Here is a 13,385-nt window from a genome sequence, read left to right on the forward strand (position 1 = left end):
CTAGCTGTGGGTCTGTCATATTCGGCTTTTATTATGTTGCAGTTTCTTCCTTCTATTCTCTGTTTTTTGAGAATTTTTATGATAAATGGATGTTGAACTTTATCAAATGATTTTTCAGCAGTAACTGAAATGATCATATGGTTATTCTCCTACATACTGTTAATATTATGTATCATATTGATTGATTTGCATATATTGAACCATTCTTGCATCCCTGGGATAAATTCTACTTTGTATGTTGTCATTTATTTGTGGGAGCTAAAAATTACAACAATTGAACTCATAGAGATAAGAGAGTTGAAGGATAGTTACCAGAAACTGGGAAAGATAGTGATTGGGGGAATGGGCAGGCAGGTGGGGATTGTTAATAGATACAAAAAGTAGAAATAATAAATAGAATCTAGTATTTAATAGCACCACAGGGCTACTATAGTCAATCATAATTTAATTGTACATTTTAAAGTAACTAAAAGAGTGTGATTGAATTGTCTGTAACCCAAAGGATAAAAATGCTTGAGGAGAATAGATATCCCATTTACCATGATGTGATTATTATTTATTGCATACCTGTATCAAAGTATTTCATGTACTCCATAAATATATGCACTTACCACATACATACAAAACTTTAAAATAAATTTTTTTTAAAAAATTGAAAAAAACTACAAGGCAATAACTTGACCATAGATGCAAAAGTTCTCAACAGAATACTAGCAAACCGAACCCACAACACATTAAAAAGACAGTTCACCACAACCAAGTGGATTTTCTTCCAGGAATGCAAGAGTGATTCCGTATACATGAATCAAAAAGTGTGACACATTACACTAATAGAATAAAAAACAAAAACTATATGATTATTTTAATAGATGTAAAAAAGGCAGCTGATAAAATTATTGCTTCATGATAAAGATTTAACAAATTCAGGCATAGAAGGAGCATACATCCACCTAATAAAGGCCATATATGAGAACCCACAGCTAAAATCATACTGTCTTAGGAAAAACTGAAAGTTCTCAGAACCGACAAAAAGACAAGGATGCTCACTTTCACCACAGCTATTTAATAGAGTACTGGAAGTTTTGACCAGAGAATCAGCAAGAGAAAGAAATAAAAGACATTCAAATTGGAAAAGAAGTCAAATTGTTCCTCACTACAGATGACATGAGCTTATCCATAGAAAAACATAAAAACATTATGAAGACAACTCTTAGAAGTAATAAATAAATTCGATAAGCTTGTATAATACAAAATCAACATACAAAAACCAGTAGCACTTTTATGTGGTAATAATCAACTGTCTGAAAAGAATTCAATATAACAATCTTATATGCAATAGCTACAAAATAAAAAATAAAATTCTTAGGAATTTAACCAAGGAGGTAAAAGACAGCTACAATAAAACCACAACACATTTATTTTAAAAAACTGAAGACAGAAATAAACAGAAAGATAATCCTGCATTCATGGATTCAAATAATTAACATTGTTAAACTATTCATATTAACCCAAAACAATCTACAGATTTATAAAAATGCCAATGGCATTCTTCACAGAAATAGAAACAACAATCCAAAAATTTGTATGGAACCACGAAAGACCTGGAATAGCCAAAGCAATCTTGACCCAAAAGAGCAAAGTTGGAGGCATCACACTACCTGACCTCAAAGTATACTATAAAGCCATAGTAACCAAAACAGCATGATGCTGGCATAAAAACAAACACATAAACTAATGGAATAGAATACAGAGCCCAGAAATAAATCCACAGGTGATACAGTCACCTAATATTTTGACAAAACTGCCAAAAACACACAATAGGGAAAGGACAGCCTTTTCAATAAATGGTATTGGGAAAATTGAGTATCTGTATGCAGAAGAATGAACTTATACCCTTATACCATACATAAAAAATCATCTAACAACAGTTTAAACACTGAAATATATGACCTAAAGCTGTAAAACTACTAGATGGGAAAACAAGGGGAAAACTACACAACAGTGATGTAGGCAAAACCTAAGGCAAGAAAAACAAAAATAGACAAATGAGATTACATCAAAATAAAAAGCTTCTGCTAAAAAGAAACAACAGAACCAAAAATGACCTACAGAATAGGGGAAAATATTTGCAAGCTATACATCTTATAAAGGATTAATATTCAAAATATATAATGAACTCAATAGCAAAAACCACCACCACCACCAATTACTTCAATTTAAAAGTGGGCAAAAAAAACCTGACTAGATATTTCTTAAAATATAAGCTGCAAATGACCAAAAAGCATATGAAAAAATATTCAGCATCATTCATCAGATAAATGCAAATCAAAATCACAATGAGATAGCATCTCAGTCCAGTCAGAATGTTCATGATCAAACCGACAAAAGACGGCAATGGTTGGTGAGAATGCAGAGAAAAGGGAACATTTATACACTGTTGGTGGTAATGTAAATTAGTACAGTCATTATGAAAAGCAATATGGAGTTTCCTCAAAAAATTAAAAATATATATAGGATACAATCCAGCAATCTCACCATTGGTTACACATTTAAAAGAATTGAGTCAATATATCAAAGAGATATCTACAGTCCCATGTTTATTGTAGATATCTGCAACCCCTTCATTATTCACAATCATCAAAATATGGAAGCAACCTAAGTGTCCATCAATGGATGAATAAAGAAAATGTGATATATATACACAACAAAATACCATTCAGCCATAAAAAGAACGAAATCCTGCCGTCTGTGACATGGATGAACCTGTAGTACATTATGTTACATGAAATAAACCAGGAGCAGAGAGACAAATACTGCATGATCTCAGTCATATGTGTAATCTAAAAAGTTTTTCTCATAGAATTAAAGAGTAGCATGGTGTTTATAAGAGGTTAGAGCGGTTAGTAGGTGGGGGTTAAGGGGAGATATTAATCAAAGGATACATAAATAAAATTAATGATATAAATACATTTCAACAGCAAGGTGACTATACTTAATGATGATCCATTGTATTCTTGAAAAATGTGAAGAAAGTGGATTTTACGTGTTCACATCACAGAAATAACTGTGAGGTAATAAATTTGTTAATTATTAGATTAACAAGTTAGATTTAACAATTCCACATTTATATGTACTTAAAAACATTATATTGACCCAATAAAACCATAGAATGTTATCGGTCAATTCTAAAATAAATAAATATTTAAATAACAATGCTACTCTTGGATATTATATTAAATTTTGTTTAATAAAAAGGCTTCTAGAAAATAAAGTAGAATATTTTTATTACTTTGAAATAATATAAAGAATTAGTTATAAAAAAACTTGATTCAATATTTGGATAATCCTGTCCGACCTGCACATGTACCCCAGAACTTAAAGTATAATAATAATTAAATAAAAGGATTGCAGAAAGGAATATATACCATGTCAGAAATTAGTTTGTACTATAAATGTGAAATTGTATTTTTAAAAATATTAACAATATCTATTCATTTAAAAAAATATATGATTATGGAAGACAAGCCACATGGATGGTAGAAAAATTTTGCAATATATATAATTGACAAAGACTTACGTTCAAAATACATTTTTAAATCTTTAAAGCAATAACAAATTCAGAGTGGAAAACTGTGTAAGTCTCTTGTAAAGTCATTTTAAAAGCGTATATCTAAATAGCCCATGAAAACAGAAAAATGTGTTCAACCACGCTATTTATGAAAGCAATGTAATTTAAAACTGCAATAAGACACTACTATATATCCCACCAAAAAAATTCTTTAAAGACGTGACACAACCAAGATCTGGCAAAAGATAGAATATTGGGAATTGCCATATATGACTTCTGACAGTGTACATTTGGGTAATATTTTCAAATATTCTTTGATATTACCTGCTAAAGGTGAACATGTATGCATTCCTTAGGATCCAGTAACTCATATTTATAAAGCATAAATTTTTGCAACTATACACCAAAAGATATACATGCTACTACTCACAGCAGCATTATTCCTAATAGCTGAAAACTGGAAACAATTCAAATATCCCAGTAACAATAGGGTGGATACCTGTACTATATGCATTCCAAGGAATATTATACAGCAATGAAAATAAATGAATTACAATCATATGAAAAGCCACAGCTAAATATTCACAAATATAATTATGAATAAAAAATTCCAGGCATAAAACATATGATGTATGATTTCCTTTATGTACATTCCAAGAACAGGTAAATTGATAGTGTTAGAAGGATAGTAATTACTTTGGAGACAGAAGCATTCACTAGAAGGCTCACAAAGAGGCTTCTGAGATACTCAATAATGTCGTATTTCTTCCACCCAGGTGGTGGTTAAATGGTTATGTACACTTTTAATAATTCAATGAGATGCATAATTATAATATGTATATTTTTAGGTATAAGATTTAAATAACACATAAAAATACCTTAAGCCAGATAATTTTATTCTCTGCTCAACCCCTCCACTGACCCTTTCCTATAGTGAAAGCCCAAGTATTTATAATCCCCTGCAAGACCCTAAATAATCTGCCATCACCCTGGTATCTCTGCCATCATGTCCTACTACTGTCCCCATTGTTTTCATTGCTATAGCCACGCAGGCCTGCTTGCTGTTTCTCTAATGTGTTAAGCTTTCTTCTGTCTCTAATTTCTATAATTGACTGTTCTGCCTAGAATGCGATTTCTTCAGATAGTCCATAGAGTTTGTTCTCTCATTTTAAGACATTGCCTAAAAGTCACTTTCTCTGTGAAGCTTTCCTATTACTCTATTTAAAATCATTATCTCCCATTCTAACATTCCTTCCTCGATCTATGCTTCTTTTTCCTCCATATTATTTTCTAATATACTGTGTAATTATCTCATTCATATTATTTATTTTATTTCCACATAATGGTGAAGGCAGGAGTTTTGGAATTGTTTTCTACAATAGGATCTGAAATAGTGTTTAAGCATACAGCGGGCTTTCAGTAACTATTTGTGGAATAAGTAAATGCCAATTAACTTTCTTGTGCTCTACATAAAATTCAACTTAAATATCTCTAATAAACTCTGCAGGTACAAATATTTGATGAGCAGAGAATGATTTCTTCTTCTTCAAAATAGATATGTCTTACGGTAAAACTTATCACTGTGGCTATAATGACAATCCCCTTTACTACTTAACTACTTAATTATTCCTCAGGAAGCTTTGACAATACATGAACACAGAAGAAAAAAGAAAAGATAAAATCTACTATACTTTCACTATTCTTTAGGGGATAGTAAGAACTGGCTTTTGATTGTGAAAATTCAGAATGAGATCCTATTTTGAACAAATGCTATCAAATAATTACAGGGGAGACAGAGCTCCACGTCCCAAAAGGCTATGATGCAAGCGAACAGACATATATAATACACTCACTCATGCTTGTATTTTGACCATTAACATATGCCTTCAAGGTGGGAGAAATCTTTTAGGGTTTACTTTTTGCAACCCATGAGAGATTACAAACAGGATCATGCAATTTCTTGGAAGTTCTTCACATGTCTTTGGCTCTGTGGAAAAATATTTTATCTCCTGTCCCTGACCTTCTCAGTATTCATTCAAAGAGCGAGTGGGAAGTATATAACACGTGAGTCACCAGGTTTGTTTTGCAAAAAATAAAAGAAAATGTTTTCTTCTTGTCATTGAGACATCTAAAAGTATATCTCAGAATGAAATGCTGGTAAAGAATGAAGCTGAAAAATATAAGTTTTTCTTCTTATTTCCCTAAATTCTGGAGGATATTTTCCATTTATGGTTCATATCCCTTTAAAATATGAATAGCTACATATACAAAAATTATAGAATTTCAAGTGAAGATGTATACTAACTGATGAATTGCTAGAGATGGGTATATTTTGGTAATTTTTGTTGCTTGGTGAGTAGAAGAAATATGGCATATTTCTCTTTCCAGTGCTATTTTCTTTCTCAAGCCCAAATACTGGTTTTTCAGTTCTGTTACATTAATAAGACTTGGTATCATACAAATTAGTTATTATTTGAGAAACAAAAATCTTCATCTGGTATGACTTTTTCTTGTTTTTGTTGTTGTTATGTGGGCTAGAAGTTAACCAGAGAGTAATCAGGGAAAAAGCTTCACATTTCAGATTTGCCTAGATAGGAAAGGCCTCAGGGAACCACCACAGTGAGATGCAAAATGATCATGAAAGTCAAAGGAAGAAAAAGGAACATGTGGAAGAAAGCAGTAAATAAAAAAACATGGAAACTTTCATAATATAAGCTCGATCTGCCTTTCTTATAAATAACAAGCGCATTGAACTTGGCCACAGTCATTCAGACCAGCTGTTCTCCCTAAGGTCAATGCCCTAATGGGCATAGGTAGTTCATATATTCACCTGGAAGCATATAAAAATATTTAGTCAGAGCAATTTAAGGACCAAAGTATGGCACACTTCCTCATAGCATATAGGATATCCAACTGCCTAAAAATAAAAGAATGTATTTTTATGCTAAACATTCGTACAGATACATGCAAACAGCATAAAAGACCATATATCCTCTAATGACAGAGGTCTTTTTATTGCCACTTTAAAACACCACAAGTAACCTGGAGTAGCTGAAATTGAAAGTAAATATGAATTTGTGCCCTGGCATGACACTACATTGAGAAAGAGTATTTTTAAACATCTTGAGTTTGTATTTTGTTTTTATATCACTAACAAATCACAATGAATCAGGTATTCATAGTATTGTTGAAAGAATTTCACACCCAGATAAGTATAGTATCAATAATGCAGGTAAACAGAAGAAAGAGTAGGCTAATTGTATACAGGTAATTTATTGGAATCACAAAAGTTTGCATTTCCAGTTTCAAGTCTAGTATTCCTAGCAAGAAAAAGAAATTCTCCACAATTCATATTTTCCCTGCTGTCTATTGTTGTGATTTATTAAAAGAAATCTGTTTAGGAGTTGAGTCATGAAAGTCACAGTTTTGTTGTTTAAACAAAAGTCTAATTGTTTACTACTTTATAATATACAGGGTAAAGAATTTTGGTGTTTCCAAGAAGAACCAGCGTGCTCCATTTCATGTTTCAATGACCTCTGTCATCTCCATGTCTTCCAGACTAATGAATGTATCCAGCATAGAAACTATCAACTTTGTTAGCTACTTTATCCTCATGGGTTTTCCCTCAAGTCCAGAAATGCAGCTCCTCTACTTCAGTCTCTTCTCAGTAGCCTATACTCTCACCCTGATGGGAAATGCAGCCATTGTCTGTTCTGTGTGGTGTGACCAGCACCTTCACACTCCCAGGTATGTCCTCTTGGGAAATTTCTCTCTCCTGGAAATATGTTATGTTACAAGCAAGTCCATCTCATTCATGAGTTGTTTTGCACAGTTCTACTTCTTCTTCTCTTTTGGGTGCGATGAGGGCTTCTTTCTTTGCATCATGGCCTTTGACAGGTATCTTGCCATCTGCCGCCCTCTACATTATTCACGCATCATGACTAAACAAGTATGCACTGGCCTCATCATCTTTGCATGGTCCTGTGGGTTTGTAATCTTCCTAACTCCAGTTATTCTCATTTCACAGCTCTCCTACTGTGGCCCAAATATTATCAACCATTTTGTCTGTGATCCTGTCCCACTGATGATGCTGTCCTGTTCTGAAGACATTATTACCCAGCTCATTTACTCCACATTCAATTCTATATTCATGATTGGCACCTTTCTCTTTATCCTTTGTTCCTATGCTCTGGTGATTCTGGCTGTAATGTGGGTGCCCTCAGAGGCTGGCAAACGAAAGGCTTTCTCCACTTGTACTTCTCATTTGGCAGTTGTCACCTTGTTTTATGGCTCTATCATGATGATGTATGTTAGACCTGGATCAGGACACCCAGTAAAAATGCAACAAATCATTACCTTGTTTTATTCTGTGATAACACCTCTCTGCAATCCTCTAATATATAGTCTCAGGAACAAAGAGATGAAAGATTCTCTGAAGAAAATCTTCAGGACTGGAAAATGTGTTAATAAAATATAAATGAGATAATTTCCATTTATCAAATATAACTTGAATTAAACATGAAAATTTGTCTACAAATTCATTGTTTTATTTAAGAACTCCTATAATAATGACTCATTAACATCTTAAACACCACTCATCACAATTTGTAATACTGTGGTCTTATTTAAGAAGAATGTTTCAACAATGAATTAGATTTTGTGTTGAAATGAATAAAAAGTATGTAAAATTCTATGTCTAAGCTAGTCAGAACCTCTATATGAAATTCAACTTTTTAAAAAGAATACAGATATCCTTTTTGTTTTACTGAGCTAAAGTAATTGATAACACATGTAACAGATAATATAGACTGCTCTCACAATTAACACTGTAATCCAGTAATTGTGCAGTAGGAGATACTAGCTGAGAAAAAGCCAAGGTTTAAGAAGTCCAGCTTGTCAAAATGTAGCAAGTGGCCCTCACATTATGGAAAGAAACTAATAACCTTAGTTTGATATTTAGTGTTTTTTCAGAGAGTACACAAAACTAGAATTAGGAATTTAAAGTGGATTAGTTACCTGGAATATAGTACTAAGTAATAATATAGTAATAAGTAATAATATAAGAATATAGTAATAAGATAAGACCTAAACAAAAAGGTGAGCACTACTCAGGATGCAGCTTGCTTTGTTGTAAACCCAGTTTAAACACAGGTCTTGATATCATAATTAGTTTAGCATTAATACTGTGTGACTTATTTGAGTACTGCTGGGCAGTACTAAAATAAAATTCTTAAAATCCATTTTATAAATATTTGACTAACATATTGCTTTGATTTTGATTTTTGTTTTAGTTCTATGGCCATTTTTTTTTTCAAATACAAATTTCAAAAACATAATGAAAAGGAATCGCAATGTGTAATGTAATTTACAGAATTTTAATTTGTAAGCCCTCATAGTGCAGTTAGTTTTTGTGTCATAAAGAATCTGAGCTGAGAATATTTTCTGGATTTGAAAGGCAGCATTTATGTGAGTTCTGGGGAAAAGAGTGGCTGTTTTCTTATACTTCACATGTGAAATGTAAATTACATAGCTAAATACTTGCCTAGAAAACTCTTTTATATAAGAAGAAAATATGAACAATTTAGAACTTCATTCAAACTAACTTCAATGGTGAGCTCTCTATAAAGTGCTGACAAATTTAATGCTGAGTTTCACCTGTCCATGCCAGTTTTATCTTCCTTAATTACATGAGGAAAAAAAGGAATAGAAATTCTTTTTTTTTTAAGCTAGAAAACTTACTTTTATTCTTGCAGTTTTATACTAGGAAGTCAACATTTAATTTAATAAGCCATTGTCCACAATTGCTTACAAATGTTTAATCCTTCAATTGTACATCAATATCCCATGACTCCAAATTTTTTTTATCACTCTCCTTCAAGTCTGAAGAAAATGATTAATTTGCTAAGTTCCACAGACAGTACATCCCACTGACAGTATGTATATCCTACTGACATAACATTTAGTATGAAGTCCTACTCTCATAGTAGAATTAAGGGCAGCCAGTATCAGACTGGCCTGAAACCTGATTGTGTTCCTGGCTCAGAATACCTGTAGCAAATTTGTAAATCCACACCAAGACACAAAATTAAACTAGGGTGCGTATATCTTATAAAAAACTTTCACAGTAAACATCAACATTAAAATTTTATCAAATTCCAACATTATGGTTTTTTAATCCAATTAAGCTTTCAAAATACCTGATTAGCTGTGAATTAATTATAAATAACTTCATGTAGTTTGCCCAGCATTTCAAAATGGTTATGGAACACAGGTTTTAAAATGTCAAAGTATGCTATACATATTGCACTTTTCTGCTAGGCTGGGCCAGTATCTTCCATGGCAAGATCCTCAAACTATTGAATAGAATACACTTTTAAATCAATATAGGTACTTGATTAATTTCCCTGAAATTATCAACATTGTTACCAAAATCTTCCAGTATTTTATAAGATTTGATTCCTTAAATACAGTTTTAAAGTTAAATTTCTGGAGGGGAAAAAGCCCCTCATATACTGACTGTAAATTTTACGTCCTTTTTTAGTCCCTCAATGGCTAAAGAGAATTTTAAACAAATTATGCTTCATGTTTCCTGGCTTAATAAAAAGCCACAATTTCTATAATCCAAATTAAGAAATATTATACTAATCAAAAGCTATTAATTTTGAAACATCTATGTATGGCTGTCTGTAGGTCCCCTTAGAACCTTTCCAAGCATTTATAATCAAGAGATTTTAATGAATTATGTTCTAGAATCATATCAGATAAAGAAAAACTTATTTTGCAAAAATAAAATCACTTTCCAATATGCTTGACAGAAACAAGCTATTTATTTTCATTTGTGTTCCACTGAAGACATTACTGAAATCTGTCCAGTGGTATATTTCCAAGTGGTCCACTACGGAATTCTTCAGAATGTTTTAAGATTGGCTGTAGCTAGAGTTCTGACTTCCATTTGGACCTTTGCTCTCCTTCACTGTTTGGAGGTGGTTTTGGTTTTGGCAACTTACTAAGAATAGTTGCCATCTCTTTTCTTTCATCGAAATTCTTCCACTGTTCATATAGTTTTAAAATAACCCTGATTATTTCCAAAATCTTTTCAATATCCACAGGAAGCTCAGCAAACCATTGCCTGGCATCTTTCTGCTGTACAACACAGGCTACACGTAGGCAAGCTAAAGCTATCATGAAAAGAGGATACAGTAGGCAAAGATCCATTCTGTAGGTATCATTCACTATCCTCCATGCAAGGGGAAGCAACATGTCTTCTTGGCCCACGTCCTGCACATGCTGGAGCAAAGGACTATAAGGATGATACACTATCAAGCAACAATCCATTAGTTGTAACAGGTAGAATTCACATTCTAATATATGATTCATCCTAGGGAAATTCCTTTGGAAAGGCATATGAAAATCTAGTTTTTAATATAGAAGTAGCAGGAGCAGTCAATCTTGCATTTGAAACTACTCCAAATTCCTCAACTTTGATGCCAAAAACAGACATGTAGGAGCCATTAATACAAGATCTATACTTTTCAGAGAATACCTGGCATAGGATCTCTTGAAATATACTGTAGCAGTGGCAATAACTTGTTGTTTTAATTTAAGATGTTCACCTAATGCTTGGATAACATTTGTAAAAAATATTTGTAACTTCCAATATTCTTCTTCAGAGAGAAACTTTAAATCCTTTTGGTGCTCCTTCAACAGATCCTATTTATCCAAAATCCATTGCAAATAGTGGGAGCTCTGCCAAAAGTTCCCTGCTATGGAACACAGCTTGCCCTGATAAAAAAGCACCAGCCGACGGAGCAGCCCATGGAGAGACCATAAACCCAGCCTGTCCAGTAACCGCACTCCTCAATCAAATCCAGGGTTAGAAATTTTTAATAAAATATAATGTCAATTATTATAAACATGCACAGTGCCCATATTTGTAATTGTCTTCAAGTTAATCATTATTCAATTTTATTTTACCAATATTAAATACCATCTCATACTAAGCTTGCTGGCACTTGATAGAAAGAATTGAAAACTATTTGATACAGTAAAAAGCATTTCTATGAGATACAGATATGCCTTTATTGTGACAATATCTCTTCCTTTGTTATAATATCTCACCTATGGCTTCATGGTGAGAAATAGATTTCGTACAACCAGCTGATAAAGGAGGAAAGAGCCTCAGGCTTGACTCACAAATGGATTGTCTGAATATATACTTGGCAAGAAAAAAATTGACTAATGCTGCAGCGTAACGCCTCTCAAGGAGAGCCATAGACTAACAGTGGAGGAAATCCTCATAAACCAATGATTTGGGAGCAATATACCTAGTTGTCCAATTTGAATGTTAGGAGAAATAGCTTGCCATGCAAGATAAGAATATGTGTAGAATAATGATTGTTGTAGGAAGCTTCACTAAATTTCTAGAAAAAAACAACCTCCCAAGACTGAATCCTGGAGAAATTAAAACCCTAAAAGACCAATATTAAGTTCCAAAATAGAAATAACAATAAATATCTACCAATCAAAAAACCTAGACCAGCAATAAATATCTACCAATCAAAAAACCTAGACCAGTTTCACAGCCAAATTCTACCAGACATATGAAGAAGAGCTAGTGCCAATTCTACTGAAACCATTCCCAAAAATGAAGAGAATGAAATCCTCCCTAACTCATTCTATGAAACCAGCATCTCTTTGATACCAAAACCTGGCAAGTGAAAGTTTATAGCTACAAGTGCCTACACTAAAAAAGTAGAAAAATTTAAAATAACCTAGTGATGTATCTTAAAAAACTAAAAAGCAAACGCAAACAAATCCAAATTATTAGAAGAAAATAAATAATAAAGATCAGAGTCATAATAAATAAAATGGAAGGAAAGCATACAATATAGAATATCAACAAAGTGAAAAGCTTGTTTTTTGAAAAAAAAAAATCAACAAAACTTTACCTAAGAAAAAAAGAGAAAGACCCAAATAAATAAAATTGAGACATGAAACAAATACTGCAGAAATTAAAAGGATCACTTCCAACCATATGCCAATAAACTGGAAAATCCAGAAAAAAGAAATTCTTAGATACATGCAACCTGCCAAATTTGAGCCGTGAAGAAATTCAAAACCTGAACAAACCAATAACAAGTAATGAGATCAAAGCCCTAATAAAAAGTCTCACAGCAAAGAAAGCCCAAGACATGATGGCTTCTCTGCTGAATTTTATCAAATATCTATAGAATAATTAATACCAACTCTACTTAAACTATTCCAGAAAATAGAGGAACATAGAATACATCCAAATTTATTCTATTAGGCCAGTATTACCCTGATACAAAACCAGAAAGACACATCAACAAAAGAAAACTACAGACTGATATCCCTGTTGAACACTAATGTAAAAATTCTCAACAAAATACTAGCAAATGAAATCCAAAAGCACATTAAAAAAATTAATTCACCACGATGAAATGAGTTTTATTGCAGAAATGCTAGGATGGTTCAACATATGTAAATCAATTAAGGTGATTCATCACATAAACAAAGTTAAAAACAAAAACTATAGAATCATTTCAATCAATGTTGAAAAACACGGCCGGGATCCAAGATGGCCGTTTAGGAACAGCTCAGGATTGCAGCTCCCAGTGAAAGCGCAGAGGGTGAGTGGACGCCGTGTTTTTATTGCCCACAGACTAGGAAATTCCCGGGCAGAGGTGATCCACGGTCACCAGCCACCAGCGCGGCTGTTTCGGCCAGCGCGGCTGTGCCCCACGCCGCTGCTTTGTCGGCGCCCCGGAGCCGCGGTTCTCCGTACAAAATACACTGG

At 33.0% G+C, this 13,385-nt stretch overlaps 1 protein-coding gene and 1 pseudogene across 2 annotated transcripts; one reads left to right on the top strand and one right to left on the bottom strand.

Annotated features, from left to right (window-relative positions):
- The first annotated feature begins 7,097 nt into the window (after positions 1-7,097).
- On the top strand, positions 7,098-8,592 carry LOC108311864 (olfactory receptor 11H6-like). Its single transcript, XM_017539499.1, has one exon. The coding sequence runs from the start codon at positions 7,098-7,100 to the stop codon at positions 8,043-8,045; it is 948 nt and encodes a 315-aa protein (XP_017394988.1). The 3' UTR covers positions 8,046-8,592.
- Positions 8,593-10,485: 1,893 nt separating this feature from the next.
- LOC108311919 lies at positions 10,486-11,430 on the bottom strand (annotated as a pseudogene). Its single transcript, XR_005202002.1, has one exon. The product of XR_005202002.1 is annotated as a cyclin-C-like (transcript).
- Between the last annotated feature and the right edge of the window lie 1,955 nt (positions 11,431-13,385).

The sequence above is a fragment of the Cebus imitator genome, unplaced genomic scaffold (assembly GCF_001604975.1).
Source record: "Cebus imitator isolate Cc_AM_T3 unplaced genomic scaffold, Cebus_imitator-1.0 Scaffold119, whole genome shotgun sequence".
Lineage (NCBI taxonomy): Eukaryota > Metazoa > Chordata > Mammalia > Primates > Cebidae > Cebus > Cebus imitator.